Genomic DNA, 22,115 nt, shown 5'->3' on the forward strand with positions numbered 1-22,115 from the left:
GGCGAAGCAATAGTGTAAAGGGTGGCAGTGGGGACTGCAGTAGGTCCATTACACAACCCTGTCTATACTAGAGAGATCAATTTGAATACACACACAAGCAAAGGCCAACACAAACTCATTAAGAAGCACAATAGCCTATAAAATGGAAGGAAGGACTAACCTTTTTGTGATTCGAAGAGACTGTGCTGGCTCAGCTGTGCCAGCAGGGGGCTCCCATTGCTTGATGCCTCCAGTTGGTTCAGTGGAATATAAGGATACAAACCACTAGCTAGGTGGGAAAATCCTGAAAGTCATATAAAAAAATATAAATATATATTGCTGGATGTTGTTCATTAAATGATTATTAGAATTAAACAATATTTTATTGTGCGATTACTTAAAATCTTTACAATGCAAGGAAAGACCCAAAACACACACACACACAACCTAAAATATACATTAAAAAAACACAGGCCATGAGGTCACTGATAAAAAAACAGGAGAGAAAAAGGTTAGGTACATTTGGTCTAAAGGCACATAAAACGGTGCAGCACAGATTTTAGAACAAAGCAGAATAAGTATTTTAGTTGTAATTTAGGAAACGGGCATAAAGTTGTGGATGTATTATTTATTCATGGCTATTTTCAGTACAAACAGTTGGCTTGTTAATGAACCTTAGAACACATTGTTTCTGTTCCAAAAATGAGAAGGTGAACAAGAAGCCTAAACAGTCCTGCTTTTTTTTTTTTTACAAGGTCAAGTTTCACAAATGGCTAAAGATAAAATTCTGAAGAATTTGAGCGAAAACCAACACTAAGGAGGCATGTCTACCAGGTCTGCCACTGGAATGAACGAAGCAGTGTACAGCGATAGGTTCGTATTTTGACTCATATTTTGTCGTTAAAAGATATTTAGGCGCGTGCTTGCAGTTCAACTTCTAAATATAAGTAAACAGAAGCGCTGAAAAGCTTGTTAACCAACTCAGTTGGAAATATATGATGGTCGGGCATCTTGCATAAGGAATTCAGCTGTCCCAATGTGTGCATCATACTGACGTAACCTCTGACAACTTTTTTGTGTATCTCAATTCTATTTTTCCTTTTTTTTATAAATAAAAAAAATAACGATCAGTAGTCAAATACCATCGCAGAAAATTAAAGCACTGCTGATACATAAAAGTATAAAGAGAAACATTACAGAAGAAAAATTATCCAACTACTACATGTACATACATAAAGAAAGGATCAGTCTCAGACTTCTATTTCGCCTGCCCCTGCTTTCCGGCGGGGATCGGAATCATGGCCAAAAAACCTAGACTCTATTTAGCGTACTTGGAAGCCAAGATAAAGTCCTGTATGTCAAACATGTTCCTCCCATGTGCAGTGAGCAGCTGTAGATGCCCCCTCGACCATGCTTTAATAATCTTACTGATTAAACGAAATTCAAGAAGAAAGCGAAAACAGACTTGAATCATTAAAATGATGACTGCATATGCTGATTTTTTGGCCTTACATCAGTTACACCAAGATGTTATGCAGTAGGATACGCTGCTCATTATACTAAAAAAATTAAAACCATAATGCATCTTCAGAATTACCATCAGAGAAGGCTTGATTGCGGCTTCTCAACAAGCACACAAACACAATGGAATTGCTGGGAAATAAAGTAGGCATTGTAGAGGTGTGTGGTGGGGGGGGGGGGTCACACTACCATACTCACTACATCTGGAGCTGTCTATTCAAAAGTCAGCTCTGGAGCCTCCTTATCACTGAGGAAACCTCAAACTAGGCTTTTCTTGCATCACCGAGCCGCAGTGATACTCCACTCTCCAAGCAGGTGCCAGAGCTCTCCATCCACTGCAGCAAGGAAGGCTCCAGGTCGATTCAGCCATCCTCAGCAACTGCTAAAGGATACAACTTATCACTCGCCAAGAGCAGGCGCGAACGAGCACAGATCTTCACCCACATCCCAGGCAGCTCTTTACTGCACATGGGAGCTCTCACAAAGCCCTGGAGGGCTTGGCTCCGTGGATCCTGCAGATCAACTTGCAGAACCAGGTTTAGAGGGTAATCTCAATACAAGTAAAATGCATCTCTTTGATGTAGCCAACCTCCACATTCCAAGGTTAATCGTCTTTATTTTGCTTAATAGGTTTTAACCAGATCGGCTAGTCAGCATTGAGGTATCAGGATGATGGTCTTTCTCCTATTTCACAAAAAGTATTTAAAGGGAATTTGCTTGTTAATATTGTTTTAGTTAAGGGACAATGAACTCTTTTTAACAATGGTCTCCTGTACCTCAGGGGCCCTCACCTGAGACTGCACACCAATGCATAGCTCCCACAAAAAATGTATTAAAATAGTCAGACTTAAAAGAGGACTGATCCACAGTACTGCCAAAAATACCTCAATCTAATTCCATCTTCAGCCCAAGGGCTATTGTCCTTGTATTATGGTTAAGATCCCGCACCAGTCCAGCTGAGTTGTTCTCCAGATCTTCAATGTGAAGAGGGCCATACAACGTAACAACCCCAATGATTAGCAGAGGGGCGGACTCCAAGATTCTGTCACGGGGCAACAAAGAAATCTAGGTCTCCCATGTGCACGGCTGGCACGCCGCTAGGAAAACAAAGGCTAGAATTTTTAATACGTTCGCAAGATGCACTCCGACCCACAAACCGCACCAACCGCTGTAGCCAACCAAGGGAAGCTCGCCCCCAGCAATGACCACATATCAGGTAAAGAGAAGCCATGAACAAAGTTTAGTTTAAGCGTTAATAGAAATTACTTCCAATAACCAATTTTCGAAATTGTCCACGAGAGGAGAAGTGATCACAGGAAGACACACTGTCTGCAAAGAATTAACTAATGACCAAAACACGACAATAAAATAGGATGATGAAGAAACACACTTAAAGTCGAGTACCCCAGTGCTTTAAATTTGCAGTAACTATTAGTGAGCGAGTCCCCTGTAGTAACTCCCAGTCTCATGAGTCATGTGCCCGTCTGACCTACCTAAAGAGAACTAACAACTGCTCCCTTGAACAGGCCTCATTCCGATGCTCAGGCAGGTAAGCGAGCAGGGTTACCATCGCAGTAACTGACAGACATTATACCACTAATGTATATAAAGAAACCATCATTGTGAGGGTTGTATTATATAGTGCCCCGGCCTTGCAATGGGTGTGTCTGCCTTTTTACCAGCCCTGCACCCCTCCCATCGATATTGCAGAAGGTCACAAATGCTTCCATGGCTCATTTTGTTAACAGTTTACACCTGTGCAAAATGTGCCAGGATAAATATCAAAGGTGCGTGGCCCCATTATAATGGGGGATTCCATTGCCTTTGCAGCCGCGCTCTCTTAAAGATGTCTGCATAGAGGCCATCTGGAGGCCCATCATTGGCTGGGTGCCACACAGTAAGCACACCCCTGAAATGAAGGTATAGGGGGTCGCGGTTCCTAGAAAATGAGTCTAGTCACTCAATCCATCTGCCTGCAGGGGGAGGTCTGCACCCTTTTACCAATATGGTCCGTTGCAGCCAGACTCCCAATGCATCGTGCATTAAATGCTTTGGCAGGTGCACCAGGCTGATCAAACCACTGCTTTATAAATACCCAGCAAAAGAAGGTGAAACATTTGGATAGACAAAATAGTCCAAAAGCAGACCTATAAACACTTGCTGCCTGTGGTACCAGAAGCTTGACAGGCAGCAAGGCACTGGAGGTAAAGACAAGTGGGAAACCCCACTCTACCTTCCACCCATGGTCGTGTTGCATCAATTCTCTGGATAGGATGCTGTATGAAGGAGAACTGTCTGGAATCAAAGCCTCGATCAGAATCGAACTTCTTACACCGACCAACCGCTCTTCCCAAATCTCTCCCTAGGTCCTGAGCAGAACCAAGGGCAGGAAAGCAGTTGGAAACTACTGTTTCGATCCCTTAAAGGAAGCTCATAGGTTACATTCCATGCAATTTGTAGAGCTGGGAAATTAACCGTGATAATTGTTCGTGATTGTTAGCAATTCCAGTAACTGAAATTCTAATTTCTCTTTTTTGCGGGTGGACCGGTTTATTTGGGGTCCTGGCTTCACCGATTTAGTTGTTACTTTTAATGTGCTGTCTCGGTAACCCAATTATGGGAAAGGCCTCTTGAACCTGAAAAACAGTTAAAGTACATGCATTCTTTTGAAGTTTGAGTTTTTGGAAAGGAAGGGCTTAGAATGCAGGTTCCTGTGTCTCTCATTGGGCTTCTAAGCCGGTCAGCGGCTGAGAACACGGTGCTAGGGGTAGGGAGGGGTCAGGGCTAGGGTAAAGGGGAAGGGAACAGGGAGTGAGAAGCAGACCGGGTGAAAGGTCAAAGGGTGGGTTAAATCGCCTTCCTGTCAGTTCTGTGCAGGATGAAGATTGTTGTTACAAATGCTGAACACTGGCTGCCATGGCAACAGATGCCATTGAGCAGGCCGGCCAACAATGACCCTTTTGTCTGTGCTCCGGGCCCGGGCGGGAGGGAGGGAGCTAGCTACACTTGGCCGCCATTATGCCGAGAAGGCGAGACTAGCCACGGCGTGGCCTCCCGCCCGCCTCCGCCCCTTCCCCAGGGACCAGGCAGCTCAGCTGTTCACGTCTGAGACCGGAGGAGAGGCAAAAGTCGTCGCGACTTGCATCATCGCAACAACAAGCGCAGAATCCCGAAGGGAGCCCTTTCACGCAGCGCCAGAAACTCACCGACCCCGGTAGGTACACCTTCCAGGATCAGGGTGGCACAGGGGTGGCAATTCCGCCCGAAGCAAAGCCGATGTTTCCAGGACTTTATTAGCGTTTTATGTACTGTTAGATGGCAGTTTGGCGACTTCATAATGATGCAACTATAGGGGTGATCATCTCCCAGCTCAACGCGCTTGTTTTTAATTTATCTGGAAAGGATTACTGCCCCCTCCGCAATGTAACCCTTTCACTTGGCGTTTGGGTGCTAGGATTGCGCTTCAAACATTAGTTTTGGAGAGGGGACCCCCCCCCCCCCCCCCCCACACACACAAGGGGCAGCAGTCAAACTGCAATGGTTATCAGGCCGCCATTATGCTATGGAGCCCGAGGGTACACAACTATTTCAACAATGGGCATTACATTGAAAGTAGTGACGCCACTGAAACTGGATGCAAGCAAATCTGCTCCGTGCGCTGGTGTCATTCTAATAAAATGATAGTCACGGACCACAGACCTGCAAAAAGGCGAGCGATGGCAGGCGTGTCTATTGCCTTGGAGATGGATATATAGATAGATAGATAGATATATATATATATATATATATATATATATATATACACACACATACACACACACACACACACACACACACACACACACACCCATGTAAACGTTGTTCTGGTTAGAAACGGAACCCTCCGCACCCCCCCCCCCCCAAAAAAAAAAATCCCCATTTATGGTTAGCTCTGCAAGCTTTAGTTTATTTATATAGCCCAAACTAATACCGGAGGGCGTCTTGACGCTTCATGCAGGAAAAAACCCAAGGTGATAACCAAGTAGTCCTACTCAAATCTTGTGTTAGGACAGAAGAGCTAACGGGTGAATAGCCAGGTCTTACGGCCTTTCCTAAAGGAAAGGCTATTAGGAGAGTTCTTTAGATTGGTAGGGAGATGGTCCCATAGACTGGCAGTGTCATTAACAAGGCTTTTGCCTCCCCAGTTTGCAAGTTGTAATCTGGGAATCTCCACCAGCTTTTGAGGTAAGGATTGAAGGTTTCTGGGCAGAACATACCAGCGGAATTTGTTTTTTAGGTATTTCGATCCACGATTGTCAAGAGCCTTAACCCCTTCCCTGTGCAGCGAATTCCGGCACTGAGGGGCAAGGGGGTGAGCGCAGCGCTTCGGTGCTAATGACGGCTCCATGCCGTCATGAGTCACGGGCGGCTGTGCTCAGGACGGCGTGGTTCCGTCATGACCACGCCCGCTCATTAATTCACCTGCACAGGCGGGGAATTAGTGCCGCGTGGGAGGAGCGGCGCCGGCATGACTGCTCCACGCCGTCATGAGCACACGCCACCCGTGGCTCATGGTGGCATGGAGCCGTCATGAGCATGCAAGGGGTTAAAGGCAATCTGCTTCTCCAAAGGAAGCAAGTGAAGGGATTTGAGAGCTTGTTTAGCTGAGAAGTGTCTGGCAATCCCTAGACGAATAGCTGCATTTGAAGGACCGGTAGTTTGAGGAGAAGACCCTTCTGAATACCAGTGAAAAGGGCATTACAAAAGTGTAACTTAGATGGAATAAGCGTCAAAACAACTGCCTTTTTGAGGTCCAGATGTATAAAAGGATAAGGGAAACATTTTCTCCATTTTTTTAATGCGAGAAACGTGGATGACTAAATAGAATTTACCTGGTGTGTAAAGGTAGTTTGCACACCTGCCTTGCAAACGAAAATACGGACATAAACGCAATGCTCGTGACATCGCCTTTGATGTAAGACTACTTCACAAATGCCACACAGGATCCCTCACCAGTGACATTACTATTAATATTATGAATGACAGGATTATAGACGGATACAGTGTTTACTAGTTTTAATTTGAAGATGTGTGGTGAAGGCCTTTCAAGAGTATTGTGAGGTCACATGCAGAGTGTGTGAGTTATGGTTTGCATGACTGTGTAAATGCTCGATTTGTGCCAGTCTTACACAACGTCGCCTCTAAGCTGAAATATCACCAGGTCACCAGTTCCCACGGATACAGAATTGCCTGAATTAAACCCCTGGCGAAGAGGCGTATCTCAGAATAGGGCAACTTGGAGTCCTGCTTGAAGGAAGAGAGGCTGCAAGGAGTTGTAGGGTCAAAACTCGTACCCAGGGAGAGATTTCAGAGGTTTGCATTTGTAACAATATATTTTGGTGCATTTCAAAATCAACTTTTGCACCACCTATTGCTCAGGCCAATAACTTAAGCCGATTATTGATTTTCGATACAATCACCGATTGAACAGAAAAATTAAGAGAAACAGAAGATTAAACATTAACTGGATCAATGAGAAGTACATTTAAACAATAGGACGGCAAAAGAAGATAGGATGATGTGTTGGATTAGTAAATCTATGCACAGTACAAGAAAAACGTCGCCTCGTGGAGACCAGAAGTGCTGAAGGAGCATAAGTGTGGAAAAGGGTCCTAGACTATTGAAATCTATAAAATGTTTGTATCAGAAAAAGATGTTTTATGCTTTAGCCTAGATCAGTGGTGCACTTGTATAATAGGGCAAATAACCTACTCTGATCGGAAGCTGAAAAAAACGGGGTATTAATGCCCCAGACCCCAATCACAGCTAAGGAACACAGCTTCATGGACAATAAACCAGATAATGTATAATAGGGCAAATAACCTACTCTGATCAGGAGCTGGAAAAACAGGGCATTAATGCCCCAGACCCCAATCACAGCTAAGGAACACAGCTTCATGAACAATAAACCAGAGCAGACTCACTTCTCGTTGGCCAGGCCTGCAGGATCACACAATGCTGAATTGCTCAGCGGGGAAGGGGAGGAGAAACTAAACCCCATTGTTTTCAATGAAATCCAAACAACCCTGATGCAAAGGCCTTCACTTAATTTTAGGACCAGTACTTCTATACCAAATTTGTCAGACAACTGGTTAACAGAAGTGTTATAATTTGCTGTTTTTGTTTTTTTAAAACCTACCCATGCAATCTGCCGATTACAAACCACTTCCAAAGGGTTTTAACTATCAAAATGAACAGATGCATCTTCCCTGGGTATTCGTGCTTTGTCCGACTGCCACCCACCTGGTGTTAACAATGGTCACAATGTCAGACCCGGGATATATTGCCCATTTCATAATTCTATGCAATATCGGATTAGAGAAGTGGACGCAGTACTTTTGGCACAGGTTCAGAGGGCTACACCAGTGCTTGCTAATGTAGAAATGTTCCTATTAAAGAAAAAGTAAAACCAAAATATTGTGGACCAGCGATTCTTCTTGGTCACAAAAAGCTGTGAAGAGACACTCGGGAGAAATTCACCAGTTCTGTACTCTAAGTAAAGAGATCTGCCCACCCCCCACACCTTGATGTGAATATTTTCATACCCATGTTAAATGAAGCTACTTACTATGGTTATGAATATTTTTTTCCCCCCCATACAGTTACGCTGGAGTCCCCAATAGACTGGGACATTCCATATGATGCAATAGTCTACTTAAGGGTTTAGGGCATATAACACCTTGCAAAGGAGTTTTCTTTAGACACACATAGATATCAGTTCTCTGTGTGGTGTTAGGGATCGCAGGATGTGCGATTTTTAAGTATCCCTTATGAATTTCTAGGGTGTTCAGGGCTGGGTGCGACATCTTGTTTACTATCACACGTCAGTTGGGTTACATGTATAGAACCATTGGGTAGGACCCAGTAAAGTTGTGTGCTTACTGTGTCCTTTATCTCTATACTACAGAGCGGGGCCTCATACTCCCGAGCGGTTGCCGGGTGAGGTGAGGTCGTCACCCACACAAAGCTGGGTGAGTATCACTCAGAGGAAATGCCTGAGTGATTATAGCTAATATGCTTGTGAGAATGCAGAATATAAATTATTTCTGCAGGTGTGTCTGCACGGTCTCTGTGTGTGTACGGTGGGCTAGCGTGTGGGGTTTGGAGTTGTTTTGACAAATTGTCTTTTGTGTTCTCTCCTTCTCTCTTGATAGGAAGAAGAGTCTTCTATCTCCTTCCAGTGGACATTTAAGTATACTAGTTCCTGGTATATATGTAACTCTATATCAGTACATTGATATTATTTTTCACTTATAATCTAATGTAGTTGCAGTAGCTTTTCCCCTGTTTAAGGTCCTGAAGAAAGCTGAGCCAATGTCTCCTACAGCTGAAACATGTCGACCACACTGCACAGCGCCTTTGAGTAGTCTTACTACTCGGCGTGTTTTTAATCTTACACACTGAGACTCCTATTGTAATGTTCTTTGGTGTCTTGGTAGTTAATTTTATTTTACACTCTTTTTGTTAGCACTGCACTTTGTCCATTCACAACACTTCATGGTGTCACAACAGGACTATTTTTTGACAATCCTTCCCGAATCGACACTATTTGGTCAGATTCGTGTTGGTATGATCATTGATTCCCATATGACGCAATTCCACCACATGGGTGGTCTGATGGGAATTCTTTTAGCCTGTTTGTGACTAATAGTCTCCTAGTTTTAACAACCCTCTGTCCCATGCGCTCTCCACCAGTGCCTTATGGTTGCATGTGTAGTTACACACCATCTGAAGACCTTGTCTGTTCTTCTGTGTTTTTTACCTTGGTATAGGGGCGCGAGCAGTAAGGTCAGTAAATATTTCCCCCCGACCCTCCACACACCTGTTTGTTGTTTCAGTATGAATATTTTTCACCTTTTCAAAAAAGTAGTTTGAAGGACCCCATTACTTAAACGCCAATAGGGTAGCTCAATTGCTTTTGTGGATGAAGGTGTGAGAGAGAAAGTATGAGATAGTCTCATTCTACCTTCCAGATCCTGATTTAAGAGAATTGGGATTAGTGGCTTTAGAAGGTCAAGTGCACTTATGATGGTGATAAATAAGGCAGCATTTCAACTATTTCATAATCCGTAATTTGATGCTATGGGTACAAACTGAGAAGTGCAATGGGGCAAGAAAGTCCAGGCAAAACGAACAGAACACGCAAAAAATTGCAAAATGTTTGAGTACGCAAAAAAAACTGAATATGGCCTGTCCCTTCCTGGAAACATTCAAAGTTGCTCGTTAAAAGAGGGTCCAGTAAACCACGGTTTCCTGGATTGGACTGGTTAGAAAATAGCTTCAAAAATTAACAGGGTTTAGGAATAAGGGACCTCTCCAAAGAAACTACTTTTTTCTGTAGAAATAGCAAGATTCTCACAGTTTGACCAGCCCTATATTTGATAATTTTTCACTCGGAGAATATTGCATGTGTAAACATTGTGCAGTAAATGTCAGAAATCTGGAGTGAAAGTAATAAGAATCATATGTGAATAATTCTAAATTTGTGCCAATCCAGCTCTTAGTTTAAAAGTGAATACTTGACCTAGCTTGTAACCAAAATTACTAAGATCTTGCACAAATCGGCTTGAATGCACTCCCAACCATGGATATCCACTTGTCTTAGTGAAGATTTTGGAGCAGCTTACTTAGTTTAACAATACTAAGGGAAGTACTTCCAACATTAATTCTGCATTTTTTTTTTAAAGAACCTTATCCTTTTTTGTTGATTTTCTCAATTTACTCTTAGCCATTATTTTACTGGCCTGGATGTTGAGAGCCTAAGTAGGAATTGCATTTGCTTAACTAATATGTGCTTCCTAAAACAAGGAAGAAGAGAAAAACTCTAGGGGTAAAACAGAAGCATATAGGATGAGGGCCAATGAGAAGAGAAGTGATGCAAAGGGTTGCAATGCTGGGAGACTGTGCTAGTTGGTTCACCACATTACCCTCGGCTTCGGAATCTGAATCCTCACCACATTTATCTTTTCTTCCCAAGTGGAAAAATTAGAAAGGAGACTTAACGATTCTTATCAATACTAAACATCGAAGATTGAAAACCACCATTCATATTTTTAAGATTCACACATTTTGCGAATTAGGACATGTTTTTGCTATTTTCAGGTCCGGTCCCATTGTAAAAACAATCGGGTGAAAAATCTAAGGGCTACTGAGACTTCTACACAACAAAACATTTCTAGTTTTCCTCTCTCCACCTTCATATACGAAGTTATAAAACGGAGAACTTCCCATGCTCCAGTTTTAACAAAAAAAAAATCCCCATCAATGTTGAAAGAGTCATGAAAATGTGGTAACTTGAGGATGATGGTATTCGGAAATTGTGGTGGGAAAATGCAATTTCTAAACTATGTAAAATAGGGTATTTACTGTGCACAATGAAGAAGCAGATAAAGCTCTACCTGCAACAGCGGTGCAATCTCCACGTTAATTATTCTTTCGAAAGCTCTCCCCACCACCTTCTGGAACAAAAAACGACCCTGGGCGGTCGAAGGTGTGGGAGGTGAAGAAATCAGCCTGTAGGTATTAGCTCTCCACAAACAGAATGGTCTATATTTGAATGGGGTAAACATGGGAGTGAACATGCGTGTTGCAGCCCCAAGCCCACCCCTGCACGTTTCCTTCATGCACAGGTTTCCACACATAGCTTCACAAAGCTGTGAGTTGTTCATCAGACTGGACCATCACCCTCCCACTCCCATGGGATGTGTGCATCACGGAAACCACCACATCCCCAGAACTAGGATACTGCTGACTTTTATCACAAATCATGGAAAACAAAGTTGCGTTACCAAATGCAATGCTCACTCAGAAATACTGACCAGTTCAGGCCCAACATTCAACACTATTAAACATATGCTGGACTGCGATGCCCATGGGTCCGTCAGTAGCTGCGGCCAGGCAGAAGCTACAGTAACTACCCCACAGTGTATTCTACTTCTGAACTACTGTGCAGGATAGCAGAACACACAAAGACATAATGCCTTGGTGATAGCCACGTACTTTGACATGAATCATCAACTCAGAATTGATAATCAATCGTTAACGAAAGGGGGAAAAAGCAAATGTCGCCCATCTCGACCGTCACATACCTTCGTGGGAATGCGCCGCCCAGAGATCGTGCACCATCTGCAGGTTGGTGGGAGTGGCTGACCTGAAGGAGGGGTCAGAGGATAAGGAGTTTGGGGTTCCATGGGGTGTGGTGGAAGACGCAAGACCGCTGGCCACAAGTCCTCCCAAGTACTGAGACATGTTGTTGGAGAAGGCCTCACCTGAAAAAAGACATTTCATGCATGGTTAAATACTATAACTTTGACAGTAGTCCTTTTAAAAATACGTTTTATACACTGCAATGGCGGTCAAGTTTTGAATGCACCAACAGATTACTTCTACCCAATGAGGTACTATGCAGTTGAACATGGAAAAATGAAAAGGTCGTTTTTCCCTGCTGGGATCTAACCCTGTGAACACTAGATTACAGAAATCTCTGCCAAATGTGATGTAGCAGCCAAGTGAGCTCAACTACTGGTGAACACGTTTCGCCTGCACAGCTGCACGTGGGCAAAATCAGAAGCCTACACAGTGCAGCATGTTATCCCTGAGAAGTACTTCAGTATACCACACAGGTATAGTTAGCGCTATGAAAATACAGCAGTACAATGTTACCTACATCATGTATTCGATGCCAGTGGCCTCCCAGCTGAGTAGGTCACAGTAAAAGAGCACAATGGGCCGAGCGCCTACAGGTTTCAGTCCAGGAGACAACCTCCTTAGGTGGCTCATATAAACGGAGTACAACTCACACTATGTGTAGGACAGCGTAACTAAATGTAAAGGAAAAAGAAAGAACGTGTGTTGGTGGGCATAACCATTATATGGACGTGAACCCTCACTCACCCGAGGGTGACATGCTTCATCATGGGGTAGGATGTAGAATTTAAAGATTAGTTATTTCTACTGAGATAGTTTTAAATTCACACAATTTTCTTTAAATTGCACTCTGCCCCTCACCGCTACCCCTTGAGGCAAATACATTTACGTGCTTCTTTGAGAACACTCCCGCTCCTTCCCTGAGGGGGAAGTTGTAGCCCACACTGGGTACCTTGCGGTCCCACTGTGTTGGAGGAACCAAGATGAAGCATGTCCCCCTCGGGCGAGTGAGGGTTCACGTCCATATAATGCTTATGCCCACCAACACACTTTCTTTTTCCTTTACATTAGTTACGCTGTCCTACACATAGTGTGATTTGTACTTAGTTGGAAGAGTGTAGGTTAGCCTAATACCTGTTTGTTGTATTACAAACTTATTTTTGACCCCCTGTGTGTGAGACATCATAAAAAGGAGTACCACGGAGTAAATTAACAGTCTCCAATATCCGAACACCAATACGCAATTCTGCCGGTTGTGTGCTCGAAATGAAGCGTGCATATAAACGAAACTTGAATAAGGACAATTAAAGATTACTTTCTTAAACCTGGACACAAACGATTACAATGAGACGACCAGGGTAACATTCTAAATGCAGGGTAACATTCTAAATGCATGAAAGCAAAAGTTTTTCGAGTTAAAATGTGCCCATCACAACATTCCCAATCAAGACGCAGAAGGAGCAGTTCCATCTTACGAAGGGCTAGGTGTCCTGTCCGAAACAGCCAGAGCACGTTAAGTTAAAACAAATGGTGTTCGATGCCTATTAGTTATCGCTCTAGAATTTACAGACAAATGAATGCATGTTGTTAAGCATCAAAAACCATCCTTGATCCCAGAGATGAAAGCAGAGAGTTTCAAAGGCAATGTGGCATCCTCTAAAAGGCAAAAATCCCCATGTAACAGGCACGACAATTAGAATAACTTCAGAGAAGAACAGCCTCATTAAAAGGAGGACAGATTCAAAGGACCAATCTCACTCCTGTGAACATTCTCCAATATCCTCATGGCGGCAACAGAAAGGTCAAAGAGCAAAACTAAGAATTAGTATAATATCCAACCACAGAAAGCAGGTTTAGCAGTGAAGGACACAATAAAAATCAAGCCAATTGCACCCAATCGCTACCTCTCCCTACCCAGCACATTCTCGTAGTATGGATCCGGATATGGAATATACCACTCATTACTTGCCAGGGTCACTTCCTGTCCTGGTGAAGGGTGATCTCATTCAAGTGATATTCCAAATTAACACCCTCCCATACACACATTCTTTCTACACGTGAGACAATATGGAAATTCTCAAATCCAAACCCAAAGGAGATTTCTCGTTCCTAGGAAGCATGAAGGGTTTTGTTTTCATTTTGTGACTCAGTCATACCTATATTTTCCATACAGGAAGACTTAGGAATCCCTAAAAGAGAAGGATTCTAAGCACTGGTTAATTTAAATGATAATGTAGGATCACCCCCTCTATCCAAAGTACTCTTGTAAGAAAGTAGTCTGACCAACAGAGAGGAATAGAAGAGAACTTTTGATAACGATCCAAGAATAGACTAAAGAAATTAGAATGAAAATATCCTATTAGGTTTACAATATTTTCACTTAGCAATTAGTAACCAACCGGGTATTTATTGTTTTGACAACATCTAAAGCCAATAGATGATAGTTATAGTCATTTCCCTTGTTTTTCTGCCAGATGACCCTACTGAGGCAGACGCTACTTGGCTCTCAGCCTACAAGAGGGCTGGCTGCTCAAGGATGTAGGATCACTACTAACTAAATACCGCTTGTATGGCCCAACAAATGTCGAGCAATATAAAGACTGCTTTTGCTGAACTCAGAATGACTTGGATTCACCAGGACAAGCTAGCGACTTGCGTGGTGAATGGTCCTTGCCTGAAGGCTTCTGGCGCCTGCAAACCACCTCCCATGCAAACCAGCTTCCCTCTGAGATCTTAGTCACAGGAAATGTGGCCTGCGGGTGTTGAACGGGAGATTAAGTAACGCTCCCCACACTTCCCTTTCATTCCTCACCGCAAGCGTTACGCACTTACGAAACACAACCAGCACATATTTCCTGACCATTTTGAAATCGCTGATAAGGCATTTTTTTTTTAGGAACAGACACTCTTAGTAGGTTTTGTGGAAGCCAGGATAGGAAGAGAAGCAATAAATAAGGTCAGGTTTGCAAGTCTAATTAACATATCATGCAAGAAGAAGTTCTAGGATGTGGGTGAGCCACAGAAGATATCCCGCCTTTCCACCCACAGCCAACTCCTGTGAAAGACTTCAGATACAGGACAGCAAGACAACACCCACGCAACGGAATCTTGGTACATGGCTAGAGCAAGGTTTACTGCAAGCCAAGTCAGCATACCCCAGGAATAACCTCTTTCAGTCCCCTCTCCAAGAAATGGCGCCAAATAAATCCACTTCCCCATAGTCAAAGTCCAGCATCAGCTGGAACAGACAATCTGAGGCAACACTGGTGGTGGTGCAGACATCTAGAACGGTCTTACCGGCAACAGGACCCACTTCTGAATACGACTTTCGCGTGTTCCTGCTGAAAGAAGGAGACTGGCCACTCCAGCGGAGACTGCAGAACTACATTAACCCGGCAGGCTCGGATGTCTCACATAGAACACAAGGGTGGTACCCAGTGCACTATGGCGGGAAGCTTCAGCTCCAGGAAAGCAAGTTATCAGTACTGCGCACATGTTCTGCACTTGGCAGTATTAGCGTAGTAGTAATCCAATAGGTGGCAGTGTATGGTTGCCTACTGCACTTGTATATTAATACACACAAAATGTCAGCAAGCATTGAGCCCAGAGTGTCTGGTTACACCGGTTCTTCCAATGAATTGAGGAAAATAATTCAGGTGGCATCCCTGTGAATGTATGCTTACATCCACCGTACTGAACAGTACAGCAGATGAGCAGGACCGCTGTTTGTGATCCTATCCTTCACACAGTCTCTGCTAACATGATAAAGTAACTACCAGTTGTGTAGGTGTTTCTATTCTAGATTTCCAAACAGATAAGAATATAAAAGTCTGAACAGGTATACAAAAGGAAACGAGGCTAACCAAAACGTTAATCTTATAGTACGCACATGTGGGTGTCTCGCCTCAGCCCAGGAGGGGAAAGAATCCTCACCCGAGCATGTGGTCATAATTGAATCAAAAGAATGGAGAAAGCGGAAATTCCACTTGCATGTGGAGCTGTGCACAATATTATCATGACCACAATGGTCTCATACTTATATATTCATCCTTTTATGTCAAGAATTTTTCAAACTTTCTCTGAAATTTCACTTCATTTCATTTTTATTCTTTCATTTTACATGGTGAATTCAATTACTCCATTGATTTCAGGCAATTAATGACTTAAACATCTAACATCTACCCAATGCATTTCGGGTCGAGGTTGACCCTTCCTCGGGGGTCTGAAATGGAAACAAGGAATTTGATGAGCATTCTAGCTATTGCATCGGATTTTCACAATCATCAACTTATAATGTTCAATCTATTAATGAAACCAAGTTGAAATATATTCATAAACACTTCTAACATTATCCTCCGTATTCAAATAAATCCAAAATATATCACATTGCATATTGTGGTACAAACGAATTTCCCAACATTTAAGCTATTGCGAAAACGGAATGATCAAACTTTACTCAAAACTCTGCAAACGAGTTTCCCAACTTTTAAGCTTTTGTAAAAACGGAACGATCTAGCTTTACTTAAAACTCTACAGTTATCAAGAACTGGTAATGGCATTACATTTTCTCACTCTGATGGTCAACAAAAATCAAATGTATCACGGTAAACTCAACCCGCTCTTGTTACTCACTGTTAAATGTCCAGCGTTACGCGCCAATACTGCTCAACCAATCGCTATGTCTAAAACATATCTGAGTCTGTTATTACTAGTACCTCTCATCCTGATTGGATCAGCTCGCGGTCACATGATCGCTACTCGACTCGCGGTGAGGTCTAATGATAATCTAAAGTCGATGTTATTTTAAAACCCCCGCTAATGCGCTATGGTATTACGAATGAGTCATAAATTAATATTTCAATGCCACATCATATTTACCTGATGTCAAATTAAACCAATTCGAAATTGCAAATATTTTAAGGAACCACATTTTTTTGAAAAACAAAACATTTCAATTCTCACATATATAACTCAGATGTATATGGTAAATGTTTTAAAACACAATTAAACAGTTTTAACAAGAAAAGCTCGTCAGGTAAACTGCAGTTGTTCGTCGGCCATCTTGGAGTGGGATCATAATACACTCTTCCGTAAGTTGTGAACAGAAATCTCAATAAAGCTTCTTAATTGTTCATAAAAAACAGGATAACTCTATCCTGTCATTCAGTCCCTGTGGGTGTAGACTACCCAATTTATGAATCCAAAAATATTCAGATCTCAGTCTTTGTTTGTGAGTGTCCTGATCCATTCTGGGTTTAATTACCTCTAGTATGGTGAACCGTAATTGAGCTATATTATGTCCTGCTTCAGCCCAATGAGTTGCTACGGTTGACTTAACATTCTTTAAGCGAATACTACTTTTATGTTCTGTAATTCTTATTTTGATCTTACGCTCTGTTTGACCAATGTACAGTTTGCCACATGGGCATTTGATGCCGTAGATCACACCTTTGGTGTCACAAGTGCTTGAATGTAATAAAGGAATCTGTTTTCCAGACATCAGATGTGTGAACCTATTACCCACTATCACATTATTGCAATGTGTGCAATTTTCACATCTCTGCATCCCTTTGTGAACTAATCCAGAATTCTCAGATTTCCTGCTTTTAAGCAATTCCTGCATGTTCTTTGATCGTTGGTGTGCAAAAGTGATATTCTCGGAAAATAACGGTTGTAGATCTGGTTCATCCGTGATCAAATGCCAGTGTTGTCTCATGATATTCTCTATTCTCTTAGATTGGGTAGAATATTTCAAAACACAAACTGTAGGTTTAGTATCAGGCTTTTCTTTAGGTAATAACAATGTTTGTCTGTTCATAGTTAATACTTTCTTCTTGGATTCTTCTAGCAATGATTTTGGATATCCTCTTAACAAGTATTTCTGGATCTGTTTTTCGAACGTGGTGGCAAGATTCATGGGATCAGATGTGATCCTTTTCTGTCGTATAAATTGAGATAAAGGTAGATGTTTCTTAAGTGAATGGGGATGGAAACTTGTAAAATGTAAACAGCTGTTTCTGTCTGTTTCTTTTGTGAACACGCTTGTGCTGATCTTCCCTTGTTCAATATTGATTAACACATCCAAGAATGCTAATTCATTCTGATCCATTTGATACGTGAATTTCAATCTCTCATGTTGTGAATTTAAGTTTTGGATGTTTTCCACGAGTTTTTCTTTAGTACCACGCCAGATTATAAAAATATCATCGATATATCTTTTGAATGTAATCAGACTTTGTGTCCAGTTCGTGTTGTTCAAGATGTGGTCATGTTCAAGTTTAGCCATGAAGGTGTTTGCGTAGGACGGTGCCCCCGCAAACGCCATGGATGTACCACTACATTGGCCATAGAATTCTCCTTCCCATTGAAGATAACTGTGTAGTAGTGCGAATTGTAGTAGTTCAAGCAAGAACACTTTATCCGATCCGATGATGTCATTTTCAAGTAAACACCATTCCATCGCTTCTATTCCCTCGTTATGAGGAATAGACTTGTATAGTGCTGTCACGTCAATTGTACAGAGCCATATCTCTTGATCAGAAGGGATATTTAGTGTCATCAGCAAATTCAAAAAAGAAGTAGTGTCTTTAATATGTGTACTCCATTTTTGTACTAGTGGTTGTAGGAACCAGTCTAGGTATTGACCTAGTGGTTCAGATAGTGAGCCACATGCCGACACAATTGGTCTGAATGGTGGTTTAAGTGCATTCTTATGAATTTTAGGCAGCATGTAAAATTGAGGCCTCCTCGGGTGTTTACAATTCAAAAATTGATGAGTTTTACTCGTTATCCATTTCATTTCAAGAGCTCTATCCAGAATGATTTTTAGAGTTGTAGAGAATGTGTTAGTTGGATCTCCATCCAATTTTTGGTATGTGTTGATGTCTTGAAGGTGAGCACGTACACTTTCATTGTAAAACTCGGTGTCCATTATTACAATTGCTCCCCCTTTATCCGCTTTTTGGATTGTGATTTCTGACATGTCAGTTAGAGATTTTAAAGTTTGCCATTCTTTCCTTGAAAAGTTACTTCTGGTTCCACTAGAATAGTTTAGTTTTTTCATCTCACATGTGATTACTCTTTCATAAGCATCTATGGTTTTGTGTGATGTCGGTGCACAAAAAGTACTTTTTATTCTGAATTCTTTAAGATCACTTTTCGGTTCCTCACTAGGTTGTAGGTTATTGAAAAAATTCCTTAATCTTAAAACTCGAAGAAATTTGAAAACAGATATTTCAGTTTCCTGGGCATTGGATCTGTAAATCGGAACAAAGGTCAAGCCTTTGTTTAACACTTTATTTTGTGCTGTGGTCAATTGCTTCTCAGATATGTTTATGACAAGATCGGTTTCTTTTTCATGGATCTTAGTGTCCGTTCGGCCTCTGATTCCTTTGCTTTTTCTTTTTCCCCTCCGGGTTTTGATTGATCTCCTGTTATTACACTCGTGGACGGAGCATTGTTTGCTGCTGGACTTATTTCTAAAAAAGCCGTTTTATCAGTTTCATCTCTTCGTCCCCTTTGTGTTGGTTTGTTAATTGGTTGTCTATTTTGGGTTGTGTCAGAATCCCCACCAGAGCATGTGGTCATAGTTAAATAAGGATTGGAGTTTGAATGCTTGACTGAAGTAAGGCACCAAATCCTTGCTACGCTTCTGGCCAGCTCAGAAAGAAGGAAGTATGCTAGGAGCTAAAATGTAAGGAAAATCTTAACAAACAAGCCTTTAATATTGGCTCCAGGGAAAGCCTAATACCACTCAAGACAGTGCGACAGAGTGCGCATACTGGGTAGGGATCAGGTTCTGGGTACCACTTGGGATTATTAAAGAACCTGGCTAAATCATGGAAACGGTGTTCTTGTTTTTAAGCTACCATATGGCATACTGCTTGTGCAGCAAACTCTTCCCAAAAAACAAAAAAAAAGAGCAGAGGCCACATCGGGGGACGGCTGGAGAACACCTTTATTTCAATCTTGCACAGGCGGATGCATTTCGGCCATGACACCCTTCGTCAGCGCCCTCAATAACTCAGGTGACTTTTCCCTTCCACTCACATTAAATAATGTCCTGCCCCATGCTGGTTGGACATGGAAGGCCCCACCCATGATGATTTCGCTCACCGCAAGGAGCTCACGTCGTCTTAGTGCACTCCAAGTCCCATAATGCACAGCAAATTCAGGTAGGTGATGCGGGGGTGTTAGCAATGTTTAGTAATTTTTGGGCCTCAGCTGGACTCTGTAGTTAGGGTAGCCAAATTCCTGTTTTGCAGCTGAACTTCTGGCGCTCTCCTGGGTCCCCACACCGCACAACCCACAGGTCAGGCGATTACAGCAGGGGCAGAAACAGCAGTCCTTTTTCTGCCCAACGTGAGGTTAATAACCTCCTCACTGCTCCATCTCTCTCAGTACCCTGCAGGCGGGCCTGAGTAAATCCGATCCCTCGGAGTCTGAAATTGCCGTAGCAGTATGCCAAAGAAGCAGGCCAACTAGATGTGCGGGTGCCTCTGTAACGCGCTTTTGGCTAGCGCGTAAAATATCGCAACAAACTCTTCCCAAAAAAAAGAGCAGAGGCCACATCGGGGGACGGCTGGAGAACACCTTTATTTCAATCTTGCACAGGCGGATGCATTTCGGCCATGACAGCCTTCGTCAGCGCCCTCAATACTCAGGTGACTTTTCCCTTCCACTCACATTAAATAATGTCCTGCCCCATGCTGAAAGGAATTATGCTAGGAGCTAAAATGTAAGGAAAATCTTAACAAACAAGCCATTAATATTGGCTCCAGGGAAAGCCTAATACCACTCAAGACAGTGCGACAGAGTGCGCCTAATGGGTAGGGATCAGGTTCTGGGTACCACTTGGGATAATTAAAGAACCTGGCTAAATCATGGAAATGGTGTCCTTGTTTTTAAGCTACCATATGGCATACTGCTTGTTCAATGCGGACTTGCTGGGTGTTATTCTGTAAATCAATGGAATAAAACACTGTTTGGCACAAGAATTCGGGTCCGACTTGTTCGTTCTGAAACCAGTCCAAGCTGATACGGCAGCGTCGAGCGAAGCGAATAGTGTGTGTATATATATATATATATATATATATATATATATATATATATATATATATATATATATATATATATATATATATATATATATATATATATGATAAATCTGTTTAGGGATCGGACGTTATCCAAGATTTTTCGGTTTTACTAAAATTATATTCATAATATACTTATATGGGCTTTCAGCAGGGACTTCATAAGGATTTTGGGCGCCCTGGGGAAACGTATTTGTGGGGGGGCCTGTGCAGAACACTTTTGAACCAATTCCAGCTTTTTCATACCCTCGTTGGCCGGATCACTAACAGTACACAGGCACACTCGTACAGATTCGAATTGTGTGTACATCTAATATTCAAGTATACTGATTTGCTTTTCGATATTGTAACACCAGCAGCTCACTAATATTACTGCAAGTAATCTCTGTGACAGCCTACCATTCCTCATAGGCCAGGTCCTGTTTTGATCTAAAAAAAAAATTTTTATGGATATTGCATAAAACAAAAACATTTCTTTTCAAAATGTGTGTAATTGACTCAAATATCACCTACAATAAAAATAAAAATTAAAGGAGAACGCTGATTAAATTAATCGGTTTCTGAAATATTCAAGGACATCAGGGCAAGACTTTCTGCAGGACAGAGCTGGCTATCAGGGGGCCCCTGAAAAACTTGGGCCTTGGACCAGAGCCAACTTTGCCCACGCCTTAAAACGTCTCTGGCTTACAGGTAGCCCTCTTTATCCACTGGTCTGGTCTGATATTGAATCGTTCACATTTTCTTCTGCCCCCTCCTACATGAACAATTAAACGAGTCAGCCCACTTCAGCCATTGGCTGACTTCACTGTGCGAGACAGCATTCTGCCCTTTCACAAGGAGCCCATCTCCAGGTAAGAGACTTCATGTCAGTGCCATGGACTACTACGGTAATAGATGGTTTCTGAGGCAAAAACATTTTTGCTTTTAGTCATTCTATGTACTGTAAGGGTGCAGCACCACCCCCCCTCCATTTCCCACCCCCAAAAAAGTTAAACAAAAACAATGGGGAAAAAATACTAGCACTGCCAAAAGCTGGCGGTCAACACCATGCCCATTAGCCCTGGCAGTGCCTGTCCCTCTTCCGATTCAGTACTTGACTCAGCACAGTGAAATTAGCTAACCAATGTCCAATACCTCACGTACCAGAGCAAATGTGTTTGTTTCTTGTACAATTCTGTTATTTGTTGGCATAGGATCTCCTAAATGTACCAAGGTTTTTTTTTTTTAGTAACTTGGCTGGCACCGGCTGCTAAGCCATGGCATGTGGCAGAGTACAAATAAAAATTTCCAGAAACCTTCAAAAAGCACCAGCTACTGAGAGTCTGTTTTGTAGCT

General features: G+C 42.4%; 1 protein-coding gene across 4 annotated transcripts in view; it reads right to left on the bottom strand.

The window, feature by feature from the left end:
• TNRC18 (trinucleotide repeat containing 18) overlaps positions 1-22,115 on the bottom strand; it is a 204,223-nt gene that overhangs the window by 143,042 nt on the left and 39,066 nt on the right. For all 4 annotated transcript variants that reach the window (XM_078665022.1, XM_078665019.1, XM_078665020.1 and 1 more), the window contains exons 3-4: positions 11,628-11,807; positions 161-283 (exon numbers count right to left, since the gene is read on the bottom strand). In XM_078665022.1, the coding sequence (XP_078521148.1) occupies positions 161-283; positions 11,628-11,807 (303 nt within the window). The remainder of the gene's footprint in view (positions 1-160; positions 284-11,627; positions 11,808-22,115) is intronic.

This window comes from Lissotriton helveticus, chromosome 10, assembly GCF_964261635.1.
Source record: "Lissotriton helveticus chromosome 10, aLisHel1.1, whole genome shotgun sequence".
Lineage (NCBI taxonomy): Eukaryota > Metazoa > Chordata > Amphibia > Caudata > Salamandridae > Lissotriton > Lissotriton helveticus.